Source organism: Neofelis nebulosa, chromosome 10 (assembly GCF_028018385.1).
Source record: "Neofelis nebulosa isolate mNeoNeb1 chromosome 10, mNeoNeb1.pri, whole genome shotgun sequence".
Lineage (NCBI taxonomy): Eukaryota > Metazoa > Chordata > Mammalia > Carnivora > Felidae > Neofelis > Neofelis nebulosa.
The window spans coordinates 28,949,158-28,966,294 of record NC_080791.1 but is presented as its reverse complement, the minus strand read 5'-3'; the positions used below and the strand labels follow the sequence as shown (position 1 = coordinate 28,966,294).

General features: G+C 41.1%; 1 protein-coding gene across 12 annotated transcripts in view; it reads left to right on the top strand.

Moving 5' to 3' along the window:
• The window catches only part of OPCML (opioid binding protein/cell adhesion molecule like), a 1,069,156-nt gene extending 1,052,761 nt beyond the window's left edge, over positions 1-16,395 (top strand). For all 12 annotated transcript variants that reach the window (XM_058687354.1, XM_058687350.1, XM_058687359.1 and 9 more), the window contains one exon: positions 14,132-16,395. In XM_058687354.1, the coding sequence (XP_058543337.1) occupies positions 14,132-14,232 (101 nt within the window). In that variant the 3' untranslated portion in view covers positions 14,233-16,395. The remainder of the gene's footprint in view (positions 1-14,131) is intronic.
• Positions 16,396-17,137: the final 742 nt, after the last annotated feature.

Genomic DNA, 17,137 nt, shown 5'->3' with positions numbered 1-17,137 from the left:
GGGTGAGGGAGAAAGAGAGGACTCTCTCATATGCCTTCTTACTAGGGCACTAATGCTATTGAATTAGGGCTCTAACATTATAACCTCAGTTAACTTTAATTACTTCCTTATAGGATCCATCTCCAAATACACATTAGGGGGTTAGGTCTTCAACATATGAATGTAGGGAGATACAATGCATTCCATAGAGAAGACCTAGCTTCATCTCCCAATTTGGTGGGCCACTGACAGCTACTTAACCTTGCTTATCTTACTTTCCTCAGATGTGCTATCAGTACCTTCCTTTAGAAAGCTGGTGGGAGGACTGTATAACATCTTATAGACAGAAAGCCCCACAGATGCTATGTTTAGATGTGTGACTTAGACAACACACAAAGTCTACAGGCCTCAGTTTACAAAGCTAAAACTGGGATGATGTTTCCAGGCCTGCTGACTGTCATTAGGAATTATCAATAAGACAATGTTCATCATGGAGGCATAACAATATGAAACAGCTGAACAATATGAAACAAAAGTATTTTTCAACACTTTGTGACACAGCCCATCTTCTCACTGCTTCCCTTGGTATGGCTGCCAATATTGTTGCTCAACTGGACTGTATGTTCCTTTCTTCTGAAGTCTCTTGTGCCCTTTACTACAGCAGTACTAATCCCCAGGATCCTCCCAGCCTGCTTCACCTGGTTAGTACTCACTCACCTAGGATCCCTTCCTGAGGAAGTCTTCCCTGAGTAGGTCAGTGCTCCATTGCACACTTTCTCATACAATGCTTCTGGAGGTTGCTCTCACCACAGTGCTCTCCCTAGCATTCATCCAGTAAGTATTTGCCAGTATCTGCCACAAGTCAGGTGCTGTTCTCAGTGATGAGGACACAGGGCTGTGCCATGGCTACAATCCTTTTCTCTGTAGACTTCACTTGCTAGTTGCAATTTTACTTCTGCTTCATTTATGTAGTTTGAATAAAATCTTCCCTCCCTTTTAGCCTGTATGCTCCATAAATGTAGGGACAATGTCTGGTTTGATCCTTAGAACCTAGCACAGAGCTCCATACACATTTGTGGGTAAGGAAGGTCTTGTTGAATGAATGGATAAACAGAGATTGGACGGTTGCATTGATGATGCCAGCAGCAGGAATTCAGCTGTTCAGGAATGATATGTAGAAAAATGCAATAGGTCGGTAGTCTCAGAGCCTCTCTGAGGCCAGGCTCTGCTGCTCACCAGCTGAAGGGCTCTGGGAAAGTCAATCTCCATGTAACTTATTTTTCTCCTCAGTTAAAGCATTTTAGAAAATATGTCCTGTAATTATCTGACACTATGCCTGAGTGGAAATAACTTGACACAAGATCAGAGTGACATTGTCCAGCTGACTAGCCCTTTCTGCGGGCCACTGGTGTTCCTTCTAGGCCTCAGTATTCCCATAATTGTGTCTAATTAGTGTTACCAATGATTTACTACGTGCAGAGCCACTAAACTAAGTGTTCTAAATAGGTTTTTTTTTTTTTAGTTTTTTTTTTTAGTTTTTTTTTTTTTTTTTTTGACAGCAAGAGAGTGAGAGAGTGGAGGTGGGCAGAGAGAGGGAGAGAGAGAATCCCAAGCAGTCTCCATACCTGCCATCAGCACAGAGCCTGACATGGGGCTTGAACTCATGAACGGTGAGATCATGATCTGAACCAAGATCAAGAGTCAGATGCTTAACTGACTGAGCCACCCAGGCACCCCTGTTCTACATGTTTTATCTCATTTAATGACTCTAGGAATTAAGTACTATATTTATCCTGATTTTACACAGGATGAAACTGAGAGATTAGGCAGCTTACTTACTCATACTATCTTACAAATGTTTGAGCTGAGATTAAAGCCTATGTACTCTTGTTCTAGTATCTGAACTCTTTTTACTGCTTTGATACAACTCACCATACTTGGCAACTCATCATGGACATTGGTAGACGACTATGCAGATAGAAACCCATATCAACAATTAGCCTATGTGGGTCTGTTACCTATACCAGCATCTCCATTCATCCATCTAAATCTGATCCCATTCTTCAGTAAACATAAGTGTGCATATATCTTTTTGAAAAAGTGTTTTCATTTTCTTTGGGTACATACCCAGTAGTGGAATTACCAGATCATATGGTAATTCTATTTTTAATTTTTTGAGGAACCTCCATACTGATTTTCACAGTGATTGCACCCCATTTGCATCCCCCCAACAGTGCATGAGGGTTCCTTAAAATAATTTTAAAAATTCAAAAAAAAATTTGATTGCATTCTTTTAAAAGACATTTTTTACATTTACAACCCATATACTCATACTTCCCCAATACACAAGCCTCCACATTCTCAGGCATGCAGTGGTGTTTGGCCTCAAAGAATGTAGGATTGTTTTTGGAGACCCTTTTGACTCTGCACTGTGACCCCATCACAACACATACTCAGAACAGGCCTCTCACACAAACATACCTTTATCTATTTCCTAACCTGCATGCAAAGAACAAGGGAAAACGGGATGAAAGCAGTTTCAAAAGAACACATAAGACAAAGCTTGTGAGACAGTAGGTTGGGGAGTGGGGTGAGGCAGGACACGATGGGGCAGACTGTGAGAGCCAACATAGGTGGGTGGGCGACGCGCAGAGACAGATCAGTGGATGGCACCCACATGAGGTGATTCTTCCCTCCACGCCAGCTGCTGCCCTTCAAAAGCCACACTGATGAGATAGGTCAGGCAGACAGAGTACAACTCACAGTGGCATTTTAGACTGCCTGGAAGTTTCTTAGTGTGGGGCAATGGCAGGTACTAGAAAGACCACAGAACGTTGAGAGACCAGGAACAAGAAAAACAGAGTTCTGGTCCCGACCCTGGTTCAGACAAACTGATGCTCTCTGTTCTCTGGTTGTCTGTGAAATGTAAGAACAGAACAAGATGGACTCTCAGCTGACTTCCAGCTAAGTGTTCTAAAGTTAAGAAACAATGGGGAAATAGTATTAAAGGCAGGTTTCCAAAACTTGTCATTCACAACCTTGGAAATGGCAGCAATCAAAATGCTTTTTTAATGGAAAAGCAACCTGCTCTAAATATAAGTAAGTTTTATTGAGCGGATGCAGCTATTTGCAGGCCCACCTGGAGGGCTGGCACCTTGAAGTCTTGCCAGGCCTGCAGCAGCAGAGAGATGGCCAGGCTCAGCCTGCTGGCCCCAGCTCTGCCCCTCCAGGAAGCCACTCCCTTCTCTCAACTTGCCAACCCACTTTGCCTCCACTGAGTCCTGAGCCAGAGAGGCCCCATCCCCCTGTCTTTAAAGAGTAAAGAGGGAAGATACTGAACTTGATTACATCCAGCACTGCAGAGAGTGTGATGCGCTTAATGAGCCATATAAACGCCTGGATTACTGGAACTGGCAGGGGAGAGGGACAGAGAGGGCATACAATGCCAGAAAGGATGGGGGGGGGGGCTGCAGAGAGAAAAACAGATTTCTCACATTTTATCTGTGAAATTGTAGTGACACAAATTAGTTTCATTAACTAATTAGTTTCATTAGTTAAGTATCAGGAATAGGGACAACTGATAGGAATCTTGTCATTGCAAATGAAAATGGCAAAATATTCCAGTTAAGGCAACATCTGGGCTCTGGATTTTTTCCTCAGGCAATGCCTCAGCCCCCCTCAGAGCAGCCAGGACTCCAGCTTACCTCAGTGGCCCCTGGAAGCCATGAGGACAAATCTATATTTTCTTTTGCTAATGGCCATTCCTCCAGAATAAATATACATATCAGGTTGGCTCTTCAAACTGGATTTTCTACAACTACAGGCAGCACCAGCCAATGACTCTCAGCCTCCACCCTTTGATGATTGCCCCATCCACTGTGCACCCCACTGGTACCTGTAGGCAGAGCCTCAGAGCCCCTGCTCACCCCACACCAACACCCTCCTGCCTCTACCAGCCTTCTCCACTCCTTTATTAGGGTGTGCTAAGAAGCACACCTTGCCCCCACGTGCCTCCAGAGGAGATCTGGGGAATGGGCATGAGGAGTCTGGGGATTGTCTTTAGTGTGCCTTCTGTGTACCATCCTACATCTTCTTTGGCCTTTTCCTCCAGACCTCTGACAGGGAGATTCCTTGTTCCCTTCTCCACCTCTTCCAGCACCATCACACCTCAGTCTTCCATGTTCTGTCTCCCTCCTAAACCCAGCTGAATCTCAGCTCCAGACTTCCTGTTGATCCCCAGCACCCACTCCTGGCTTCTGTGATACACCTGGGTAGTGTGTTTCTTACCTTTCTGGATTGCTCTGCTCCTGGACCCTCCTCCACCTGCCCCATGAGTCTGTCCAGGGAGCATATCCTCACAGTGGGAGGAGAAGGGATCTTCTATGTCTTCAGACAACTTACAAAGTAATATCGTAGCCTTCACTGCACTTGCTTTGGGTGCTTCAAAAATGCAGATTCATGGGTCTTGCCACAGACTCATTTTATCAAAGTCTCCAGGGAAGGTCCTGAGAATGTGCTTTTAAAGCAAGCACTCCAAGGGAATCTTTTGCACACTGAAGACTGATGGTCTCTGACAATAGTCTGATAACTACGAAATTTGTATCTTTATAACTTTCCTTAATTCTGAGCTACAAACCACTCTCCGTACTTGTATGCACCATGGGAATCACAATTTCAATCTTTCTCAGACATGCCTCTCACTCAGTTGTATACCTTGTCTTCTCACCTACACACTTTCACTAGAATCTGTCTGGTGGTTCTGACTTCTTCCTCTCCCTTATGCTTACACCTGGTACCAACTTGCAAGTGGGCCATGGCTCTTCTTCTGGACTGTGGGCTCAACATTCCATTCTCACTTACACTGGGGTGTTTGCCTTCCCTGAAGAGTCATGCTATTCTTTTACCAATTCCTGCGTGTTTGGTGAGCCCTTTGCCACTGTGGGGCCAAGTGACATTTCCAAAACTTAAACTGCACCTGTTTATGTCCTGATAAAAATTGCCTATAAGGAAAGAATGGCCTTGGGGTTTGTTCTTGCTCTAGGATCCACCCACCCTTATACTTCACGCTCTCCTACTTCCTTGTATGCACCCATCATGCTAGACCACCTGTGTCAGAATGCCGATCCTATTACATATATAAGACTTGGACCATACTTCTTCATCTCTTCTCATCCATCAATCCATTTGGATTGAGTTACAAAGAGGAACAAAGTCCACAACTCCATACAAACAAGTAAATAGACAGTTACAGTAGAATAATAGAATATACTAAATGAAAAGGCTACTAACTATTGAGTGTCAGCCAGACATGTATTAAAGAGCTAAGAACACTTTGAGGTAGGTACTGTTATTATTCTCACTTCAAAGAAGAAGAGAACAGAGCTCAGAGAATTCAGGTGATTGGACCAAATTCTCACAGACAGGAATTCTACCACAGGAGGAAGTGGAAAGACCAGGTTTTGCATCCAGGTCTGTCTGATCTTAATCTCATGTTTCTTTCTAATCTATACATATATTATGTCTTCCAGGATGCTTGCCCTCTTCTCTGATAAAACTGCACTTCTCCTTTAAGATTGTACTCAATGTTACCCCATTCATAAAATGTTTCTGAGCCCCATTGAAGAATCACTTTTCTCTTGGGATTTCAGAGTAGCTTACACTTAGGCTTATATCTTGTGTGTAGTTTTTTCTGCACTTACAGAATGCAGCACTGTATCTTGGAATGTTCTTTCCCCAGTAAACATTTGTCAAATTAACAAAACTTCCAGTCAAGGGGGGGAACCAATGGTAGTCTGTATACAGTGTGAAACTCAAATAGCCAAAGAAAAGCCTAATACACAAAAGGACTTGTGGTCTTCTCCTTCCAGGGAAGTCAAATTATTATTTCTCTGACACTCTCCCCTTGCATTCCAGCTTCCGTATATCCTATTTGGAATTTAGGTATCCCTCCCAACCCTGGGTCTTCTTTCTGAGAGAGACTCTATTAAACATTGCAATTCACCATTTAGGAAGATATTCATCAAGTGACTTCTTCTTGCAAAGACATCTAAAGCTGTACATATTTGTCCATTTCCTGTTGATAATAATGTATATGATTTTTATTTTTCAAATCCACAATTTAAATCCAGGTGGGAGGGAATGAGTCAGAGAGAAATACCAATTGCTTTTGGCTGATGACAGCAGCGTAATCATTTGTATTTTCCCCAACCTGCAAAATGTCAACATATTAGAAAAAAAATGCAGACATTTCACATTTCATTCCTGATGAGGTTCCTTGTTGTTCCCTCACACCCCACCCTCCTCTATCTGAATCATTGACATCTGGCTATTAGCCTCAGCATTTAGAACATAACACTGAGTATTCAGGGTGTGCTGATGTCAGCACACACACAAGAGCTTGTGGTTCAGCTTAGACCAAAGTCTTGTCTCTTTCAAGTTTGTGATGAGCTGACAGATTGGAATTAACTCTGATATTAACTTCTTCAGCTCTTGTCTTTGTGGTAAATACAAAACAGGGAATACTAAAGAGAACAAAACAAAGATGGCTGCCTTTTTTGGCCTCTTTATCCACAAGTCTTCACTCTGTAAAGCCCAGTTAATCTTCCTTGTAAAACAACATAGTGCCATGTTTTCCACTGTAATTAAAGACAATGGAGGAAAAGTTCTCTTTGAAGGGGAATGAGGTGCCTTCATCAGCCAGCACTGCTGAAAATAGGTTCCTGTTTCACCAACAAGTGTAACACATGCATCCTCTAATTAGATTTCCTTGCTCCTCTTTTAATCACCAAGAACATCATTATCCTTTTGGTTCCTCATTAGGAAGGTCACCTAGTTCATATTCATACTTATAAAACCCATCCAAATTTCAGAACAAAACTGTATCTTCTTAGACTTCAGATACTTCATTGATCTCATTGTGCTATCACCAAGTTCAACTTGCCTGTGGGTTTTTTTTCTTTCTTTTCTTTTTTAATGTGATCACCCTACCACCTGCTATTTTAGTAGAATTACAGAGATACACTGTAATGTTGCTGAAGAACCATGCCATATTTTCATGGCAATCATGGAAAGGAAAAAAAATAACAGTGACACCTTTCAATACCTTTATTGCCAATTTTAAGCTTCAAAATCTCTTGCAAGGCAAGATCTCATCAGTAAGCTTAAATATATTTGAGGGGAGCTTTGTGCTGAGTTTGGGTACTTTGATTTTCAAAACTTGCTCCTCCAGAGGGTTATCATCCACCACTTGAATGCAGCAGCAATGTCTTTCTTCCAGAGCAGCTAGCTAGGCCTGTAGTCTGATTCTAGGTGAAGCCCTCAACCAAATTTGCTTTTTAAAAATCTAATATTTAATATTGAAAAGTTAACCACCCTCTCAAAAGTGGACTTTATTTTATTTATTTGTTTGTTTGTCTATTTCTTTATATCCTTCTCTGCTGAGGTTCACATCTGGCCATAAAATCTTCCCTCTGGCCCAGAGGGCACATGTCAATTGACCTCCATGCCATTTACCATTTCTTGAATTTATCTCTTGTTCATTTCTGTGCTCTGTCTCTTCTTTCTATATTCTGAAGACTAAAGAAGTTTTGTCTGCATATCTAGCCCCAAGGTATTTTGTAGTTGTCATTGTTGTCATTCATAGTTTGGTTTGTGGCTTTGCATTATCATTAAAGCTTTTATTTTAACAACAGTTAGTATTGAAAGGGTGGAGAAAGGACTGGATCAGGGGAAAGGGCAAAAATCGAAGTTCTCACTTCCAATTTATGCCTGAAAAATATTTAATTAAACCTGATATTTGTATTAACCATTCTAATTGAACTGAGTCATTGTTAACCATAAAAATGATTCCTTAAATGTGCCAGTTGCCCAGAGGGAGTTGGGCCTCTAAATACACTTGCTTCCCTAGGAAGCTTTAATCTATTATTTGTAGCCACTTCAGGTCTTTTAAGGAGAGACCAGGTCACTTGCTTGCTCACCGTAGCCAAATTTGCTTTCAGCTGGTGTTTGACAGTTATCCTTGACAACCTAGGATTCCACAAGGTCTCTTTATTTGAAGCAGGATCCCCATAAAAGATCCTATTTTAAGGATCAACAGTTACTGTCCTGGTTTTAATTCACCTCATATTTATTCATCCTTTACTTCAGTGATCTTATACATCATCTTTATTTTTTTTTAGAGTATGTAATTTATTTATTTAAATTCAAGTAGTTAACATACATTGTAATATTGGTTTCGGGAGTAGAACCCAGTGATTCATCACTTACATATAATACCCAGTGCTCATCCCAATAAGTGCCCTCCTTAGTATACATCACTCATTTATCCCATCCCCCAACGCAATATCTCTCCAGCAACCCTCAGTTTTTTTTCTGTATTTTAGAGTCTCTTATGGTTTGTCTCTCTCTGCTTTAATACGATTTTTCCTTCCCTTCCCTATGTTCATCTGTTTTGTTTCTTAAACTCCACATAGAAGTGAAATCATATAATATTTTTCTTTCTCTGACTTATTTCGCTTAGCATAATACACCCTAGTTTCATCTACCTTGTTACAAATGACAAGATTTAATTTTTTGATAGCTGAGTAATATTCCATATATATTATATTCCATATATATACATATATGTATATGTATGTATATGCATAATATATATATATATATATATATATATATATATATACACAAAACCACTCTTCTCCATTCTATACATTAAAAAAAAAATGTTTTAGAGAAGTTGATTTTCTTGTCCAAAGTCATCCTGCTAGTGAGTACCAGCGTCAGAATTCAAATTCAGTTCTCTCTGACTATTGAATTAAATTCTCTTAATACTCCAACAGGAAGGGTATTATTGAGATGAAAGCAATTTTGGTTATTTGTTCCAAATGACTTTCTACTCAGAATCTGGGAGGATTTAAAAATTTTCCTTCCTTCCTTCGTTTCTTCCTTCTTTCCTTTTTTCCCCTTCCTTCTTTCTTTCCCTTTTTTAATTGTTTGTTGACTGATTTAGACTGGGAGAAAGGATATTCCAGGTCCTATTAAAGTATAAGCTTTGTCAAAGCACAGACTGTCTGCTTTTCTCTCTGAAAACAGAGACTGGCTCACATCAGCCTCCAACCAATACTTGCTGAGTGAATGGCATTGGCTTTCTGAGGCTAGTGTGGGGTCCCTTACTCTTGCAAGGCTGATCCTTTGCCTTTGGACCATGCATGGAACTTGGCTTTGGACTTCTCCTATCATTCTGCTCTATGGGCTCTATGTCACATATCTTTCCATGGTCCTCATGGTCAATGGCCTCTCTCAGCAACAGACCCCCAACTCAGGATCTCACCTCCTCTCTTTGTCACCAGCAAAACCACATCTCAGGTTTAACATACTTGGGAAAAATTGAAATGAGCCAATATTAGCCTCAACTAAGGAGTGGAAGGTAGCAGGTGTGGAGGCGCCATAGTGGTGGTTACCATGATCACATGACTGGCTTGTACCAGGCACTATGCTAACCAGTCTGACTTTTTAATTATTCTGTAAATTCAGTATTATTACCTCTATATTCAATAAGAAAAGTGAAAACTACCTTGTCTGAGATCATATAGCTGGCATGCCACAGAGTCAGGATTTTAACCCAAATTGGTCTGATTCCAAAGTTTCCAGGATTGGTTGCACTTTTATAGTGGTCATTGCCTTTATCCCAAAGGATATTTAAGGCTGCAAAGATGAGACAGCAAAGCCAAGGGGTATAGATGCATCTAAATCCTTTCTTAAATTTCATAGATTTCTATTCTATTTCACCTGTGCATCCAGGGATTCTGTTCCTTAGACATTTGGTCCCATCTTTCTTTCAAACCTTTGTCCTTTATCCAAATGTATTTCGGGGTTAGTTTTTTGTAGTAGAACACATAATTGAAAATCTACCTCATGTTTCCAAATTCTGGATTCTAAGTTTGAGATAAGAACTAACTTTCTCCCTATTTCCACCAAGAAGAGGTGGGGGGAGGAGGATGAAGAGGAGGAGAAAGAGGAGGAGGAAGTGAAAAGGAGGAGGAGGAAGTGGAGGAGGAGGAAGAGGAGGAGGGGAGGAGCAGGAAAGCACCATTTGAATTCCTGACCATGTTTATTGAAATTAATACTAGTATTACTTTGGATGCCAAGTATTTGGAGAAGTCCATGTAGTTGTTGTTACCTGAAAAAACCAAGTATAGGAAAACCATAGCCAGCTTGACATCTGAAGATGTGTGTTCAAGCTTTAGCACTACCACTGCTAGGCTCAAGTGAACTGTTCCTCCAGTAACATGCCCTTCCCTTAACAGATTCATTGAGCTAACATTTGCAAAAGCCTCCTACCACCCTAAGGGACCAGACATAAGTCCTGAGTGATCATGGAATCACACCAATTAGCTAAACAGTGGTAATCTATATTAAAGCACAAAGAAGCACATCACTAATCAGGTGAGTGGCCTCTGCAAGAGGAAACCCTAAGGGAGACACCCAAACCAAATGCTTTCTTCATTAATAGTAAAATCAGGGTTACTGTAATGATGATATTAAAAAAAAAAACAGCTCATAGCTGATGGCTTTTATTTCACGTTCCTCGAACCTAGAGAGTGGTACACAGATGTGAGCCTCTGTTCCTGCTCTGAACAAGGTACAAGAGCCCTCCTATATGTCCCTCTACTGACATTTGGTCCAGCTACCAAAACTTTTTTTTTTTTATTTTTTTTAACGTTTATTTATTTTTGAGACAGAAAGAGACAGAGCATGAACGGGGCAGGGTCACAGAGAGAGGGAGACAAAGAATCTGAAACAGGCTCCAGGCTCTGAGCTGTCAGCACAGAGCCCGACACGGGGCTCGAACCCACGGACCGTGAGATCATGACCTGAGCCAAAGTCGACGCTTAACCGACCAAGCCACCCAGGCACCCCTAACTACCAAATCTTAAATGTGTGCAGGATCCATGAGGAAAGAGATGCTAATTTTAATCTCCATTATAGTGGATTAGATTAACTCATTGGCCAGACTAGCTCAGCCATTCCTCATAGATTGATTGGCCAAAGGCAGTTTGGCGTTAAATTACCATATTGTCTGATATATAAAGCAAGGCTTATCACACCTGCTGAAGAGTAAAGCTCCTTGGAGCTGCATAGAAAATGTGGCCACAGAAAAGGAAGCCCTGGGGTCCAGGAATGTTTGGTGCCCTCTTGCTGTTTTAGGAGATGACATGCTGAGGTGCAAAAAGCCATAGTGGTGATGGTTTTGTACCAACTGGAAAGGGCCATCTGGTTGCTCACCAGCTGCCCCTTCTAGTACCAGATGTAAATTTTCCATTCATACAATTACTCAAAATGCTAATAGGAGAAGAGCTTTAAAGGTCTCTGACCCCAACCTTCTCTACTTTTTTAGATGGTAGAACCAAGGCCAGAGAGGGGATGCTGGTCAGCTAGGGAGCAGCAGAGTCATACAGAGAAATTAGGTCCTCAGATTCCTCACCAGTTGTACTTACCAATTCATATGGCTGTGGTCCTCAGAAAACATGCACAAAGGGTCATTTTCCACAGAAAGGAAGTCGAGTGGAAACAATCAAGGGTACAGGCTCTACAGAAAGAGTGACTCAATTCTAATCCAGCTTTATGTGTATAAGTTGTGTGACCATAGTGAGGTACTTAACTGTTCTGTTCTTTAGTTTCTCCATTTATAAAATGGACATGCCAGTAGTCCATAACTCATAGCCTTTTGTGAAGATTAAATGAGTTAATATGTGTGTAGCATTTAGAATCCTGCTTGCAACTTAGAGAACACAATGCAAATGCATGTTACCATCATCATCCTAAGCAAGCTGAGCAGTCTCTATGTCTGCTAAGTCACACTCACAGTTTGGCTTCCACTCTACGGAACACTCAACTAAAATTTAACTGTGGCTATAAACCCTCTGCCTGATCAGTAATGAACATCTTATTGCAACTGCCACACACCACCAGAAACATTCATTTCTCTTTATGATTCTGCCTCCTTCTCTCTCTGTACCTCACCCTTCATGCTTTGCCTTCCTCATATACTGTTTTTCTTTTCTGCTTTGTTTTAGCTATACCCCACCTTGTGCTGGTAGCATGGCATCTACAGAAATGCTTAAGTCCACTGGTAGAACTTGGAATAAAGTGATTCCTACACTAAAGATCTCTGTCTCTTTAGGGTGGAGCTTATTAATCTTTCAATTGTTTCTTAAGTTAATATCAGCATCATGAATTAGACAAAGATACACACAGACACATAGTTTAATGCATGTCCTCTCCATATATAACATTATTATAATAAATATTATGTTAAATATATAAATAACATATAAATAAACATATAAATAACATTATAAATATTATTATAAAATATATTTGATAGATACTCCTAAGGAGACATATATATCTTACAAATCTATATTGCTCATTTTCTTATAAACTCATTTAAAAAATGTAAGTCTTTCATTTTTTGAAGAACACAATATAGAGAATTGCTTTGGGCTCCATCTTGGGCATTTTTCAACTCCATACATTCTGTAGGCGAGTATGGCTCCTTAGGATATATGTCTTGACTGATGGAGCCTCCAGAGTCAGGCTACTTTTCATAAATATGTATGGAGCCTTCCTGGAGATGATAGCACTGGGCTTGTGACTGGATCCTGCCCTTTTTTGTGAATACTCTATAAAAAAAGTGTGCAGCAATATGAACCAGACTCTCAAGCTAGCAAGTAAATGTGAATTTTTAGTCAATAGGAGAACTGTGTACATTGTAAATCAGAGGAAGGAAATATATCCATGTGAAAATCTGTGGACTGGGAACAGTTACATGCTCATTGCTAAAGTGAGGGGCCTGTACTTCCCAAAGCAAAAGGTTAGCATCAGTCCCATCCTAGGCAAGGCAGGGATCCACAGCATCATGCTGTCTTGAGACTCTGTACCAACTGTGCTTCTTAAAGGAATCATGTCTATTTCCAATAAGCCAATTTGCTTCTAAAAGGATCAGGGAAGTCCTGTCTTGAGAAGGTAAAAAAAAAAAAAAAGCCATGCTTGTCTTGTCTGCAGCTCCCTTTCTTTGCCACTGGCTCTACAGGAATACCTCTTGATGGCTTCTTACCCCTGTCTTATACTCAATTCCATGTTCCCTGGAATCCTCTCTGCCTGCAAGCTACTGGTGTCTTGCTTATGACTGCAGTTTCTTATGCTTTGCAAATAAAGGTGATGGAGGAATACAAAGGTGAATTAGATGCTGATCCATGTGCCCTGGGTCCTTGAAACAGACTAGGACAATCCCATTTCATGTGGTTTGTTTTCTCAAAGGTAGCAGATTAAGTGAAAGGACCAACACTTGTGACTCAATGGTCTTGTTTTACAGTGGAGCATGGATGACTCACTAGGGGCATTTAAAAGAGCCAAAGAGGCCAGAAGAAAGGGCAAAGGGAGAACTCCATCAGGCCACACCATTAGGTGGCAATGTGGACAGAATACAGAGTCTTTGTGGCCTTTGGAGAGGCACTGCTACTGCTGGGATAAACCCAATCATAGTCTCTAAAACTCTAGAGTGTAACAATCCATTCTTCCTCAGCTACCTCAGGAGGAGCTTCCACAATACCTAAGTCATACAGGATAAAAAGTTGGCCACACCAACACATAGACTCCTGTTGCTCACAAAATGTTCCCATTCCTGTCTCCTCCTTTCCTCTACCTGCTTCTCTCCACTGTGGACCGTCTCCCTCCCCTGTTTTGCTGCTCCCATCCCTGTCTGTTCTGGACACCTTTTCCACAGTTAGAGGTGCTGCTTATGGAGCAGCAGTCAAATCCTGCCATGCCACTTAGCTCTGTATGCTACTCTAAATTTTCAGCCAATAGGCCTAATGACTGCCATTGCCTCCCTCTATCCCTTTTATTTTTTAAACCCCAGTCTTTGAGAGCAGGCTGTAGTGGTGGGTATGTGAGCGATTTGCCCCTTTGAGTTTCTAAATATTCCCAGTGGGTGTTTTCCAGTTTTCCAGATTTCAAGGGATCAATGGTGGGAGGTGGGAGATGGGGGAATGCTCATAGAGAAGCATGTTTGTATATCTGCAAACATGGGAATAAGTATGGTATCCTTCAAGTGCATGCTAATGGGTCTGTCTCTCTTTCCCCTACACAGGGCCTGGAGCAGTCATTGATGGTGTAAACTCGGCCTCTAGAGCACTGGCTTGTCTCTGGCTATCAGGGACTCTCTTTGCCCACTTCCTCATCAAGTTTTGATAAGAAATCATAGGTCCTCTGAGCAACGCCTGCTTCTCCATATCACAGACTTTAATCTACACTGCGGAGGGCAAACAAGTTTGGGCTTCTTTTTATTTGTTTTTGTTCTTCTTGTTTTTTTGGGGGGAGGGTTGGTTTATTTGAGTTTTTCTCCAGTTTGAATGAGTGGGGTTGGGGGGATGGGTGGGCAGGATTCTACCATGTATAGGGTAATCATTCATTGGTGTCTCCAAAAATGGAATCTATCCCTGCTACCTGGGCCCTTTCCTTTCCTCTGCTCCTCTCCCCATCATCATCACTACGAACCTCTCTTCCCCCAACACACCAAACCATAAGCTCCATTTGGGCAAAAACGTGCCTCATGATAAACACCCTGAAGACACAACTTGACTTACAATGTAGTACACAGCAAGAGTTATATCCAAGTGTCCTATTATCTGTGTCTTTTAAGCTTTGGGCCATTTTCTTTATTATAATGTACATATCTCTCCCTCCATGTTTACTATTATCTAATTACATTGGGGTTCACATCCTTTCTTTCTGGGAAGGTCTGAATACACCCATATCCATATATGTGTATATATGGATATATACACATATATATGTGGATATATACACATATATGGATATTCTTGTCACCTTCTCTAGCCACTCTGTCCTATTCACTTGCTCTATCACTATGTGGGTTAGAGGTTTGGGGTTATTCACACAACCTAAAAGTAAAAGTTTAGAAGTCACTTGACCAAAAAAGAGGGGAAGCATTTTGACGACAGTACTTCTTTTTTAAAAATGCTGTCTAACTCATAAAACAAAATGATCTATGGATGACTGATTATTTAGGGCTTATCAAGCTATCACAAGAATCATATGGTTATCCATCTACTTGACTGTGTGACTTATCTCTCCCTCCAATTATCTACCCACCCATCTTTCTCTGTAGCAATCTATTTACTCTATTTATCAATCTATCAATGTAATTATCTAACACTTCTCTATATTTCTTCCCTACTACTCACTATCAATTCATCACCATATTAATTTCTAATCATATTGTGTCTATTTCACTATATTCATTTCTCCTCTACCTTCAGCAGACACTGGCATCTTCAAAATTACCTATCAACTTTCATATGAAAGCCAATGGTCTCACAGGCTAACAGCATAGAAAAGCAATATGTCGTGGACTCTTTGGAAGGTGATATCCCATCCACCTTCCAAAATAGATGCCATTAACAGATGGACCAAAGTAGCAATCTAAGGATCAGTCACTCACCATTCCTGGAGTACTGTGTTTCCAAAAGCATCTTCTTGGGAAGCAGATCAGCCCTGGAAAGGCCTTGATCAGTGCCATGTTTTGTTTTGTTGTTGTTGTTGTTGTTGTTGTTTTCCTTTCATATTTGAAGGATCAAGATGCCAAACTTCATGTTTCCCTCGGCCTTCCAAGAAAGTGTGTGTCAGAAACCTATGGGATTTACTCCATGTCTGGCTTTTCTTAATAGCAAGAACAGAAGAGAGGAAACACATATCTGTCTCTGCAGTGAAGAGAGAAGTCTACCTGTCTGAGTGCAATGAATTCAGCTATTGTCTCCTCCCTCTTCCAGTTTTGGTTTAATCTGTTTGAAAACTATCCAGTAAAAAGCTGATGAAAACCAATTACATGGCGGGTGTGTTGACAACTCTGGTATTTGTTTCAGGAAGCTCTTCTGAGCTGAGGGCACTTGAGCAACAGACTTAATTTCCAAGCACTTGATTAACACAACACTGCAAACAGGAGGGGATAGTGTAAGTGACACACAATTTCCTCTGATACATGCTGCTTCTCCAGTGGCTTTGGGGAAGAATGTCCTCAGTTTTCCATTTTCAAAGCAGATCCAGCAGACAAACAAGAGATGACCTGACTTTTATGCATCATTTCCTGAGACAAGAAAGATTCAGCCAACAAGGGTACCTATAATCCAAAAGAATGGCATTGAAAACCATGCAAGCTTATGCCTCTCTTTACCCGTGCTGCAAGGACTGACCTACTGAGATGATGAGAAAGGAAAGAAGCATCAACAGTGACTATCTCACAGACCTGCTCTGCCTCAGTGGGAAGCTTTCAGGTCCACAATCTAAAAAATAATAAATATGAGCTTTATAGAGCTCCATTCCCTTAATGCTTAATTGATCTTCTGCCTCCAATATAAATGGCCTCTTTGTTTTGTCCATAGTGGCACATGAACATGACATACACAGTGGGGTAATATATACTTAGATATGTATGACATACATAGATACCTACATGTATACAAAGGTAGGTAGTCTTGGCATACAAAATGCTAAGCACTTTTGTAAGAGTTGGAGATGGTGTGAGTAAAATTAATATTACATTTGACAGCTATAAACAGACATCTGCATTTCCTAGTGAGCTGCCAGGAGCCAGATTCTGGGAATATAAATGATGTGCCAAAAGCAGTGTACTGATTCCAAGTTCCAGGGACAATCATGAGCAGATGCAAAGTCAGAATTAAAGGTCGGATATCAGTGTTTCAGATCTGTCATCACATTCTGCACCCGGAGTCAGGTTGGTGTCACACATTGTATGGGGATTAAATTCATCATTTGAGTGTTCTACTGATAATAAATGTTACTTTGGAGTAAAGTAAATGTGGAGGCTCTGGGGAGTAACACAGTGCTTGAAATGGACAAGCTATACATGTTCTTCATGTCAAGGGTTGTTCTAGAGGAAGGGACCCATCCTCCTCTGGCCAGGAAGATCACCAGAACCTTTTGAACATGATGAGGCTGGGTCTCAGAGTCACTATGGAACTCTATGCTGCCCTCTTCCACTGGATACCAGGAAGCACCTCTGGTGTTTGCCTATTCCAACCATGTTTTGGAGGGGAAAAAAAATCCTACAGTCAAT